The 13,380-nt window shown below is 42.4% G+C and overlaps 1 protein-coding gene across 1 annotated transcript in view; it reads left to right on the forward strand.

The window, feature by feature from the left end:
• The first annotated feature begins 1,244 nt into the window (after positions 1 to 1,244).
• Positions 1,245 to 13,380, forward strand: part of MOB2 (MOB kinase activator 2) — a 111,293-nt gene continuing 99,157 nt past the window's right edge. The window contains exon 1 of the mRNA XM_031613873.2: positions 1,245 to 1,431. Coding sequence (XP_031469733.1) covers positions 1,415 to 1,431 — 17 coding nt within the window. The 5' untranslated portion in view covers positions 1,245 to 1,414. The remainder of the gene's footprint in view (positions 1,432 to 13,380) is intronic.

Genomic DNA, 13,380 nt, shown 5'->3' on the forward strand with positions numbered 1-13,380 from the left:
GAGAGAGGTCTCAACAGGGAAGAACATGAAATACTGGGTCTGCCAGAGGGATTCCTGGGCTTTTCAGTGCCAAAGGGAAAAACAATAGAAGCAGTAGCTGTAATATCTGTAATATCAATTTGGCAACTGATAAAAACTATAAAATAATAATCATAAGTGAGATATACACAAATGCCTCATGACATTGCAAAGTATGATAGAGAAGATTAATAAAATAGATGTCAGCTTTCTGAATTGCTGTTGCAGCACTAATTCCCCCCCGTGCCAGTTGCTGTATGTTTTCCTTGATACAATCAGGAGGAAAACATCTAATCTGACATGACAAACTCATTGTATTAGGAGTCATTTCTGCTTTAAAACATGTGTCATATGACTAAACACCCTGCTCAGGGTACAATGCACCCCTCAGTAAAATCGGGCAGAGCTCATCCTTAAATGCCCTGCCAAAAATATTCCCAACAAAGGCCAACAAGAAAACATAATTCAAATGAGGGACATCTGTTCCCTAATGTTTGCAGATAATGACTGGATCAAGTGTCTGCATAAAGGATAATTATTTTCTGCAGATGGTTTGATCTGATATTTTAAACATTGCGTGAGATCTTTGTCCCAGCCGCTCTGCAAAGTGTGCAGGGTTTTCCTGGTGTGAGACTTCTTTCTCATCCTCTGATTTTATAAATGCAAAGGGAACGAAAACTATGAGAGTTAAAAAAAAAAAAAAAAAAAAAAAGGCAAAATAAAGGATGTATGTGTCGTGCAGATTTCAGAGGGGAGCCCATTTTCAAAAGTAATTGTTGATCCTCAACCAGCATCCAGAAGCCGGTGCTCCCCTCAGGAAGCAAGAACGATCTGGCAGGGAGTCCAAGGATGCAGCTGTCAGCCACCGTACCAGCAGCTTCTCGTTAACTTGTGCACTACGCGTGCGATCACCTCCAGGTCTGCGAATAGCTCCACCAAAGGCCGTGGCAATCGAGAAGGAGGTCATACTGCTGCTTTAGTGCACACCAATGAACGGCTATGGCTCTGGAAACTCTGGAAACGACTCACTTCCACGTTTGGAACGGAAGGGATTTATCCTCTCAACCAGCTTCACCGACAGCCCAAAGAAAGGCAGCGCACTACATTTCCCAGCGTGCCCCGGGCGGGGGCGGGGAACGGGACAGGGAGGGGGAGGGGGCCACTTCCGGGTTGGCCGCCGGCGGGGCGGGGCGAGCGCCGTGTGTTTACTTCCGGCCGCCGGAGTGCGCGAGTGTCAGAGCGAGGAACCCGGCCGCCTCGCGAGCGGAGCCGCAGCCGGGCAGCGCCCGCCGGGCCGGCAGCCAGCCGCTGGGGCGGGGCGCGTCGGGGCCTCATGAGCGGGCGGTGAGAAGGACGCGGCGGCCGCGGGAGCCACCCGGGGCGGCGGGACACAGCCATGGACTGGCTCATGGGGTGAGTAGGGCCCCCCCGTCTCCGCCCGGTCCCCCCGGCCGCCTTCCTCCGCTGCCGCCGAGCAGGGCGGCGGGAGCAGAGCGGCGGGAGCGGGGCAGCCGTTGGGCGGGCGCCGCGGGAGGCACCTGGCGGGCGGTGCTGGCGGGAAGAGCTCGGTGCCGCCGGACCGCCCGCCGGGCAGCGCCGCCGGGTGCAGCGCGGGGGAGGAAGAGGTGCGGAGGGCTCAGCGTCGGCCGGGAGAAGCAACTTTTCATGCCTTTTTTGGCCGTGGGAAGGGCGGCTGTCGCGGGACGCCGTGCTTCCTGCTCAGCCTGAAGGGTTGTCGGTGGCGAGGAAGGGGAGAGCTCGGCAGGGATTAAGCCGAAGGAGAGCCGCGCCGGGGGGCTTGGATAGCTCGGCGTTAATAGCGCTAATTGCGCGGAGACGGGGAGGCGGCGCTTCGCTGCCGGTTTCTGGTTTGAGGAGCTCGGTGCGCGCTGCTGGGAGCGCCCCGTTTGGGTTCCGCCGGCGTGCGTTGTGCTCGTGACCTGCGCTTAGGTGAACTGTGAATAATTCCGCTTCCCAATCACATGAGCTGTAGCTTTATGCTTCAGCTAAACTAGACTGCCGGTGATTCCTGCTGCCTGTAGGTCCTTTCTCTATTATCATCATTTATTTATTTATTTATTTATTGCGGCGATTTACTCCTTTGCCTGAAAGCCATCTTTGTCACCTTGGTTATGTGGTGTGCCTGGAAATGCGATGTGAAAACCTCTTCTGTCACAGTTGCTGGGTTTGACCTGTTAGAAAGGCTGTGTGCGCCCGTGTTGCTTCTGATCTGCAGCAGAAATCACTGAAAGAACTCTTGAAAGTATGGCACTTAATTATCTTCAAAGCAGATGTGAAGACTCTGGAAGCTGCTATCAATACCAGCTCTGCTTGACTGCGAGCTTGGCCCCTCCATCTGATGGAAATCTGATGGATGCAGCAGGGCTGTCCTCCAGCAGGCTGAGCAGCAGAAGTGCATCACTGGAGATGCATGAAGGGAGATGTCTCTATGCCATGTAGCACTACGCTTGTCTTGCAGCCCTCTGACCTATACTGCGTTGGCATGCTCTCAGTGAAAATATTAGTGTGAATGACAAGCTGGTTTTGATATTATTTCCATCACAACCACCCAGCACAGGTGGCCTGTTCTCATTTTCTCTGTAGAAGCTAAAGTGTCAGAGCTGTGCTACAATTAGGAAGAAGTCAAACCCAATACTTGGCAAGATGCTTAGATGTCTCAAAATGGCTTGGTTATGCATTGGTACTTATTTTGTGCAAATTACGTTGTAAAGCAGAAAGGAATCAAAACAGTTTAAGCAAGCTGTCAAAATGTTAAAATATCACTTTTCTCATGGAAAAAAATATTTTTCAAAGCTGCTATGTAAAGATTAGAATTCCTGCTGTATTTTTTTTCTTTTCCAAGTGTGTGGATCCATCGTGTTGGAAAAAGGCCTGCCTGTTTTCCCACTGTAGTGAGAATGGATCCTGAGTCACTTGTACATTGTGTACTCATTCTCAGCTATTTCCTGATATGCTTCTTGCTGACCAAACCCACTATTGTCCCACCAGTGCTCTTCCTAAATCTCTGTGAGTTCTGTTTGTGGGTTTCTTTAGGGATGGGAGATATAGTGCTGCAGGAGAGGAGAGCATTTTGAAGGGAGAAGGAGGCCTGATGGATATTTTCTTAAGCTGCCTGTTATTCCTGCTGTTAGCAACAAAGTGTAAATGAAAACATCCTTCTTGCTGTTTATTGAGAAAGAAAGTGAGGACACTTTTTCTGTCTCAGCAGAAGTCTGAGTAATGTTCATTCAGCCTTTCTCCAGTGAAAACTTCAGCGATTCCAGTTATGTGTGAAGGGAAGGGCTGTAGAAATAATAGGAAAACAAATTGTTCTCATTAACCTCTCAGATATTGCATCCACTCTTGTTGTGCTTCAGGAGAGCAAGTCGTGTTGGTCTGTGTCTTGGTGTTGTCCCTCCTGGTAGCAATCACTCTTTGCTAAATGAGCGTTGTCACTTCTGAAAGTACCTTGATCTTTCTTATTCCATACTGGTGGAGTAATGTGCTGGCTTGCACTTGCAGTTTTACATGATGGATTCATGTGAACAGTTGTACTTTCTGAATGTTCAATATAAGAAATGCTGTCTGTATTTGAACTTCCCATTACCAAGTTACTAATCTTCAAGTGCAAGGGTGTTAAATTAGGCAGCAATAACGAGTTGCTTCTGTTCTAGATCTCTACCCCTCAAGCTTGTGTCGCATTTATCCTATAGAAGATTTAGAGTGAGATCTGCTTTATTTCTTACCGGTCCTCCCTGCGCTCGTCTTCTGGAGCGTGGGGGAAGGGTAAGTTCTAATCATACCACAAAGGGCAGCAGCCCAAGTGTCTCTGATCGCCTCAGAGTGCTTAATATACGAAAACGGAAGCTGAAGCTTATAAACAATAGTGAATTTATTATGGATTAACAAGCAGTTATAGGATTATGTGGTCACACAGCAAAACTTCTCAGGGTGCTGTTTTCTGTTTGGTCAAGTGCTTAAAAACCCAGTTAAGCTGAACAAAATGGGGTGTTGGCACGTTGCAGTAAGATCTCAGCTTAGCATCAAAATAAACCTGAAGTCTTTTCTCTGCTTGCTTAGTATCTTTTACCTTTCTACTGTGCATGGCCTTAATAATGATATTGGTGAAAGGCTTTGGTCCTTTCAGTGCTCTTAAAATACATTTTTTAAAAGATTTTTTGTTGCATACGGAAAATATTTTCAATGCAATTTACACCAGGGATCAGTATTGCATAAATACTTCGTTCACTGACGTCTGACAGAGCTCTACGTTGCATTTTGAAAGAGATCACAAACTTTTATGTTACAAACAGCATCGATCATTCATGAAGTTCGAAGTAGCAACAAGGATGGGCGTTGTTTATTCAGTTATAAAACTTACTCTTTAATATAGTTTTATAATTCATATTGCAAAGGAGTAGGATGTGTTAGTGGTACCAGTAATCCTGACATGGCATATCTAACTGCAGTGTCTGATTCTATAACAAATTGTTCTAATCAAGGGAGGACTGTCCACTATAATCTTTTTTTTATATGTTGTTGCTTAAAATATTTTTTTTTTCTAAGTTCCCCTCACCTCTTTTTTTTTCTTTAAACCAACAAGGACCTGTTAAACCGGAGACATTATTTTGAGCTACATCTGTACTCTAACTGGAACCATGAGAACTGTAACAGTTCAACATAGTTGTGATGTCAAAGCACGTCTGTAGGTGCATCTTGAGCTGGAAAAGAGTTTCTTCTGCAGGGATGAGCTGGAGAGCTTTGTATAGGCAACTGGAAAAGCCTTCTGTGTATAGTTTAGCCCTACAAACAAGGAATACTAGTGAAGGAAAGGCAGGAGGGAAGAGTCATCTGTAACTATTTCCTTTGCTTCTATTTCAAAAACAACAAATGGCTTCCTTCTCAATTCTTGCTCAAGTGACTCTGAGCACAAGAAAACTTACGCATCCTCAAGAAGTGAAATGCTGCCTGGAAACTCTTCAGGGAGGATTCTTTAATGTTGAATGTACATTACCATTCCCTCTGTGTCAGAGTATGGTGTCATTCTCGGATCAGAGTAAGCAGTGACTTGACAAAGGCGTAGAAGGGAAAGGGCTGTGTGCGATAGGGATTCGTCCTGTCTTTGGTTTAAGTGGTAGCCCTTGCTGCTTGCAGTGTCACAGCTACCCATATTGTTAAACTATTCACTGCTCAATTATCTTATGTTGCCCAGCGATGTGAAAGAAGAGCTTCAAAATGATTGAAAGTGATCTTTTTCTCATAGCCTGGCCAAACTGCTCCCATATCTTCAGCTTTGAGGGCAGTAAGAAAGCAGGGCTAAGAAGATGAGTAAAATACAGGCAGAAGAAGAAAGAAGCAAACAGTTTGTGCCTGAAGAGGGCACAGACATCTTCAGTCTGCTCAGGTGCTTCATGGCCTGCTGCCATAGAACAAGTGGATACAGCTGTGAAGTGAAAACTGTCTAATCCAGTATATCAGCCTTGTCATGTCAGTTAATCCACTGGAAACACAGTGTATACTATGCTGTTTTGTAGTCTTCATTTGACCAGACAACATAGTTGGAAAGTAACTTGTATTCAAATTCAATCCGTTAGAGTATTTATTATGCTAATGATTTTAACAAGCAGTGCGAGAGGTCTTCTTTTGGGCTATGTACTCTGTAGATTTGTCCAGCGTAGAAGGCCTTAACTGTAAGTGTCAAGGCACTAAAACAGAACTACGAGATCATCTGTGTCCCAACAAGGATTTTGAAGGCTAGCAGAAAAGCAACGCATAATGCTGGTTTATTTTTTTTGCTGTCTTTTATACTGCATTTATGGCAGTGTCGTTGAAATACTGTCCGGTTCAAGATAGACTCTGGTGAAATATGAGTGATGTTGTTGCACATAGAAGTCCTGGTATTGAGCTAGAACAGCTGAGGACTAGAGGTGAAAAACACAATGTTCCAGTTCTGAGTCGGTAAAAAAATCCAATATGCTAATTTACAGCTGTTAGGCTAAATCTTTGTTGCTTTTGAATGGGATGTATTAATTGTGAGGAATGTATCTTGTGGTGGGAACATAGAGAAATTACGCTGTTTACTTAGCTGTCAGTTTGTCTGCGATATAATGCAGATGAACCAAGAAGAATACTGCTGCCTACATCTAACAAACCTTTGTATGTCAAGGTAGCTGACAATTTTCATTTTAAGTAATGCGTGAAACTTTCTTATTATAGCAAGTCTTTCTATAAAAAGGAAAAATGCTGGAAGTTCTTCAGCTGCTGTAACCATAAAGAATGCTTCTCCCTTCAGTCCTCTCCAGTGAAGGTCTCCTGCCTTATTAAGGCAGACCTTTCCCCCCCCCCCCAGAAGCACTTTTGCAGCCTCCCACCTATCACAGCTGCACCGTGGATATCCATTCTGCTTTTCAGCTGACCTCATGACAGGTGTTTCCCCTGCTTTGCATTCCCTGCAAATTCTTGGCTTTGTGGGTTGTTTTCCCTGCTTTGATGGAGCTGAAAATAACTTGGAACCAGTAAAACAGACACGTCCAGTCCCACAGTGCAGGAAATGTTTGCACGTTCCTTATTTATTCCTACTTATAGGTGTAACATCACTACCTGTGAGTCCCCAGATTGTTCTTCCCAGATAATCTAGGTCTGTCTGTGAGCCATTTGCACTCGGTTCACTGTTTACCAGTGAGACATCAATATTATTTCCTGTACTTTCACCGTATCTCTCCTAAACCAGAGGTTACCTGTCAAAACAACTCTCACAACATCATCCACAGATACAAGTTAATATTTGAGATATTCTTTTAATATCCACGTAGTATACTTGTAATGGTGGAAAGATGCTATTTGTTTGATGTCCGTGGAAACTCTTATAGTTGTACAAGAGGAATCAGTACTGGACAGGAGGCATCAGTGGTGGACTAGAGCAGTTTAAACTGTTCAGTTGTGCTCTTCTGCCTCTGTGGCTCTGAAGGGGTTTGAGTGCAGTACTGAGTGTGTTGCTGTTACTTTTCTGCTGTATTGCAAAACCAATACCAAAAGATAACTGCAAAGGCCTTTTCTTGGAAGTCCTGGCATGAGTAGTTATCAATTTCTTGCATTTGTTGGCAGAAATACCAAAGAAAACCTACTTTTTGAAACCTGTGTTACTTTAGCTGACAACAGAACTTGTATCAGTTAGGCAGTTACTTGCCTTTGGTCAGTGCAATGTATGAGAATCTTGATTTGGTGTTATAAGAACATTCTTTTTCCAGCGAGGATTTTATTTAGGGGGAAGGAGAATCAAAATATCAATTGGAAGGATTCTAAATTAAAATAAACAATTTCCTTAGTAAAATAATTGAATGTTCAGAAAGGGAAGCAGTACTTCTTCCTAACATATTCCTGCATGTGTTCTCTGCTGTTATGCTGGCATTGTTATTTGTGAAGGCTGGTAGGTTAAAGATGCTCATCTGGCTGAAAACTAATCTGTATTTTCCCTTCCTATTTTTCCTCTCAAGATTAGTTTTCAGCTAAATGAGTTCCTGTAGCGTGTTTGTGTAGCTGTATGAGTGATGTAAATAGCTCTAGGGAACATAAAGCTTAGGGAGAAGAGGGTTACTTTTCTGTGGCAGCAAGGATTTAAATGAAATGAACGTAATTGTGAAATAGCCTGATTACTACTGGTAATTATTCTGTAAATAATTAGTGATTTTTCTGATGATGTATTTTACTTGAACTGTGTGGAGAAACTGCAGAATATATGAAAATATGAGATGTTCTGACTGGTATCTTGGAGCAGATGTTGGATTCAGAGCTCTGTTGGAGTTCTTGTCTGAGTTTGTTACATTTAGTTTATACTTAAATTATAAATATAGTAAACTTGTTAATTAAGCATAATTCAGACCTCTAATTTACTCCAAGTCAGTTTTCATTTACGTGAGAAAAGTGCTGGCTCTCCCATGATGTGAATGTGAAGGTAGTGGAATTTGGGGTGTCTGGCTGAATCCCATCTGATTTGAGGTATGAAGCCTCATTCTGTATTATGGCCTTATTATAGCATTGCCATATTTCACTGGCAGTTTCCATCTGTTACATCTTCTGGATGTGGGCCCAGAGCACACATACTTGAAAGAGTAAAATTAACGAGAGACTGCAGTTTTTAGATAGCTGTGTATACAAGTCTGAACTTGGTATTGTCAGATCTGTGTATTCTGCAATCATTGCTGACCTATTAAAGAACTTTAATGTGGGTCTCTGCTAGTGGAATGCTATTGAAGTAATCTTCTGCATCAGTTTTAAGGCATGTTCTAGAAATGGTGATAAGGTTGTGAAATTTTCATAATGAGTGCAGTTTCTAAATGCCCTCCTTAGTACTTTTTCCACTGATGTTATTCTGCAACGACAGCAGAAATTTTGGCCTGCGTCCTTCAGTGCAGCAAACTTCATAACGAATTATTTGATTCATTTTTGTAATCATGATGCTTATGGTATTACTGAATATTGCTACGTCAGTGAGGCTGTCCAGGGAACAACAGTTTCATGACTGACTGCTTCAGCATGTGAGAAGGTTGCACACAAGGAAGCTCCCTGCCCCAAGGCTGTGTGCAATAACTTAAAATAATTCAATTCCTGAGTTACAGTGATGAGTATAACTGTAAATGGCTGATCAGCTATACTATATTTTACCTTTTTTTCCCCCTCCAAATGATAAGTTTCACTGAAGCTGCTCTTCCAACTGCGAGGAACTGGTCAGGGTGCAAGTTCTTCACCCAATCCACAACGCTCTGTTTGCAGCTGGAAAGAGGGACTACAGGAGCATTGAATGCATGCATTTAAAAAAAAAGAAAGAATCGAGATGTATTTATTCAAGGCCTTGAAGAATGTCAGTAATTTAACTGAAATCAAGACAGGAATGACTGTCATATACAAAATTTATTTTTCACTCCGAACGTTCAGAGTAAATCCATTAAGCTATAATGTAAGCTTGCAGCAAAGCATGTTCTCCAGCAGCCATCTTTGGTGGTTAGAGCAAAGTCAAAATGATCCAGGCATGGTAACCTAAGCTCTTCTGAATGCATCTGCATGCATTTTTCTTCCACTATCCAGGTTAGAAAGGTGTGTGTCAAATGCTTTTATCATTAGTGTTCATTGAGTGTATCGTGGCTATTCCTTCTCTACTCTGAAATGTATCAGCACTTGGCACTTTCACGTGGGGAATTTCCTGGTGTTTGAACATAAATTACAGAGCTTGTGTAAAACAGCTTGTGTAGGGGCAACTTTGAGAGACCTTGGGGTTTTTAACTGCTTAATTTCACACCTTAATGGTCATTTATTGTAAAATTTTGTGACTTATCCATCACCTCTCTTTGATATGGTGCTTCTTAACACCACAGGGAGTTGTTCAAGAAAGACTTGGTTACGCTGAGTGTTTCTTAACAGGTTATGCAGAACTGGATAGAGTTGTTGCTTTTACTACAAGGTGTTTTGTGTCTGCTTTGCGGATGAGGCTACTCAGGTTACAGGGTTAACTCTGTGGTTTCAGGTTTGTGTCAGGTCTGATAAATTAGAAGTAGCTTTCTTTTCAGTCAGCCTTCTCTCTGAGGATAGGTAGGTGTTCCTGGAACTCCAGTCTGTAACCGGTGTGATTGCCATGTCTTACAGAGCGCTACTGTGACCGCTTCCCAGTGGTTATAAGAGGACAGAGGGTTAATAACTTGTCAGGGCAACAGATGTACTTGTAGAAGGAAGAAAAAGCTTTAGGGCAGACCTGTATCTCTTGTTTATGTTAATAGACTCTCTTGAACAAAACTACATTAAAACGAAAACTGCATGTTTGCTGGTTAAGTCTTACCTGCTAATTTAGAAGGAAATGGTATCGTTTCTTTTTTTAAAGAGTTGACTAGCCTACATTTGAAAGCCACTGACAGACACTGATCTTGCCATTAGCAGTGAGGTTATCTGAAATGCTTCTAGCAGAGGAAGAAAAGAGAGGAGAAACTGGAGAATTTGCAGGTTCTGATTTTAGGATATCCAGATCCTCAGATAAATTTTATTCCCTGCAATATTTTGTTTTCTTTTGTCTTACAAACCATGCTATCTTTCTTTATATTTTCTGTTTGGAATGTATGTGCTGATGTGCAGTCCTGGCATACTTGCTAGTCTCTTCAGTGTCTCCTTTTTGTTGCAGCAAGGTAGTGTGGTGTTTTTTAAAGCAGCATCAAGCTGATTTTTGAAGTTTGAAAGGAATCTGACTGAAGAAGCAGTCAAAATGATACTGAAGTCTAATGGTTGTTTAGTTCTGTTCAATTGTAGTCTTAATCTTGCAAGGTAGAGGGTCTGCTTTTACCGTATCATCTGGCATAGCAGTTTTTTGCTTTGGTTCGAAGTGCTGAATTTGGTGGTTTGCATTCAGATAGCCCCAGCATGTCTGTAATGAGGTTTTCTCTCTTGCCCCACCCTCTTGAATGTGGTTGTACTTGTCCGAGTCACAAGAACCTGTTGAGGCTTGAGCTGGTGGTGTAAGCCACCATGAGAGCTCCTATTTGCAAAGGGGCCGTTCTGTGCTAATGCTTGTCAAATGCAGCTAAGTATTTAGTTTAAAGATTGTAGAGGGTGTGCTTGGTTAACTTCTTAGAATAACCTCTCAGTTTTTACACTGCAATGTAAGGTTGTTCTCACTGTTGTTTTTTAAAGCGCCTTTAAGTGTGTTTCAGGCAGGAAATGCCCAGTCATCCACTAAAACATAGGCAGCTGTTGCTGTATGCAGTGTGACCTTCCAGGTGGGCAAAATATTATTTATATATTCGTAGACCTGCTTTTCCTCATTGTTAATGGAATCAAGATTCTTGTTTAAACTGTGTTCATCTTGATTGGAGGTGAAGTGAATGCTCACTGAGCCAGCTGGTTAGGAATACATGGAATTAATGGAGAAGTATTGTTCTGCAGTTTGTGAAATGCAGGCTATGTAACCTCTACCTTTCAGGGCAAAATTGCTTGCTGGATTGTTGTTTTTTTTTTCTTTCAGCAGAAGAGTAGGTAGTCTTTTTAAGTAAATAAGAAACTATTGTATAGCAGATCTATTGAATTGTCATACATCCTACTCTGAAAAATGGGTACTCCTGTTTTCCACTTGAAGAAAATCTATTGAGAAGGACGTATCTTTATAGTTGTCAGCCTCAGTTGAACACATTGGTTCTTGTTTAGAGTGTGTATTTCTGAGCCAAGCCAAAAATATGAAATAGAAAGATGTTGAATATTTCTTTGGGCATAGCAGACTGAGATAACATGAAGGTTGCTTAGCCTCTGAATGACAACTTTTGTGAAGGTTTTAATGTACTTTAAAACATACGGTTCAAATTCATTCTTTTAACTTAAACTTTTTGCATGAATGCTTTTCTAGGCAGAGTTTGAAATAAATTTTTGAAGGCAAACCTGGGAGTGCATGGGGTGTATCACCAGAGTAATGGTCCACAGCATTGAGAACAGCTTTTTTTTCTTAGAGTGAGCAAATATAATTTCAGCTAAGAGGAAGCAAATACTGGAAGTGCTTGTCCACATAATGCAGCCTTGCTAGCATGCACATCATCATTTCCCAGTTGGCTATAACAAATAATTATTATTATTTTCCAGTCTTATGAAGACCTCAGTTTTATGAAAATACTGAGAACAGTGGTGTCTCATGTAGAACAGTTACCTCTAATTAAACTGTAGCACAAAGAATTTGGATCCTGGCTTTTCCAGTTCATAGCTGGATCACTGACCTATAGGAGCAATTATCATTCATCTGGATAGATGTCTGTGTTGTGATGTGTCACAGGTGCCTATTGTGTGAGTGGGTGCTTGCAGTGTGTTACTTGTATATCACAGTGTGCTGTCTGCATTGGTGTCTGTTGTGACTCTTAATTGCCTGTGGCTGTGAACTTCATTGCCTTCACTTTAATCCCTATGCCAACAGTTCTTGTCCCATGGCTTGTATGTAATATTTCTCTAATCGTGGACTTAGCACACTTCTAAGGTGTGGATGTGGTTTCAGTCTGTGACTTTACAGGCAAAGGTTCTAGTGCTAGCCATGCCAAAAATCAATGCATGCAGTTCAGTGATCTCACAAATCAGGCCTAAAGATACCAGTGATCTTTCTCAAAAGAAGAAAGATAAAGGAACACAGATGTCTTTTTTTCAATGATGCTAGACTTGAACTTGAGGGCACCTAGCTACCAAATAAGCACAGCCTTTGTGGACAGTGCAGTGCCTCATTAGGGAAGAATCTGTTTTCTGGAGGGCTTGGTTTGGCAGGGTGATAGAAAAGAAAATGTGACTGTGCTGAAATGTGCAACTTTGTGCTAGATTGTGTCCTCTGCCACTTCTTTGAAACTAGACTTCAGTAACTTCTTATTATATTGATCAAATACTCCAGAAGTCAGACTACTTATCTGTTAAATGAACTGGAAAAGTACGTGAGACTTGGAGGAAGTTGAAGGCTGTTGCAGTCTGGTTCCTTCATTACATGTGTGAACCTAACCCACCCAGCAGTTCTTGTTCCTAGCAAAGTGAAATGTGAAGATCCCCTTATTTTTTTTCCTATTCCTTTTAATTCTGCTATTCACTGTCCTAAATCTTATTCTTTCCTTAAATAGTACCCAGTTTTACTAGTTGGTTGGAGAGAGAGTTAATTTCACCTGCTTGGTATTGATTACTGTTTGGGAGCTGTTAGGTCAAAGCCTGAGCTGATGATTGAGCACCTGGTGAAGGGGATGGCTGGCCCAGGAAGCAAAAAAATTCCCCTGTGCTTCCCACCTGACAGAAAAGGTGGACCCTGGACTCATTTAAGGGCCAGCCCCTGAAGGGAGCACGTCTCCTGGATGGAGGCTGCTGCCTGAGGATGAGTGTTCCTCAGCCAGAGACTGTCATCACCAGCTGGGTGAGTCAGCTTTCTTGTATGTGCCTGTTGGTATTCCCAATGATACTTTATCTGGTATCATAAAGAATTTGTCAGAAACAGTTTTGTTGCTTTGCAGGACAAACACTAATAAAAAAATATATATATATGTATGAAATGGGTAGAGTCTGTGACAGCTAAATAAAGGGGAATCATGCATCTTAGCCTTGGAGTTAAGTGCAAAATATTGCATCGTTTTGGAAGGGTGGTGCCAAGATAAGGTCCTCAATATGTCTGAGGCTGTCCCTTTACTCTTCTGCTAGTATATGCTCAGTTACATGCACTTCCTTATATGCAAAAAAAAAAAAGGACCAAGCAGCAGTGAAAACTACTAATCCAAATGAACGCATGTTCTCACTGGGAGTAGTAATGTGGCTGCTTACAGGAATGATCCCTGTGGTTTGTTTCTCTAGGATCCTTGGAGACTTGCAAATTGGGTGGAGCGCACAGGA

The sequence above is a fragment of the Phasianus colchicus genome, chromosome 5 (genome assembly GCF_987193195.1).
Source record: "Phasianus colchicus chromosome 5, bPhaCol1.hap1.1, whole genome shotgun sequence".
Classification (NCBI taxonomy): domain Eukaryota; kingdom Metazoa; phylum Chordata; class Aves; order Galliformes; family Phasianidae; genus Phasianus; species Phasianus colchicus.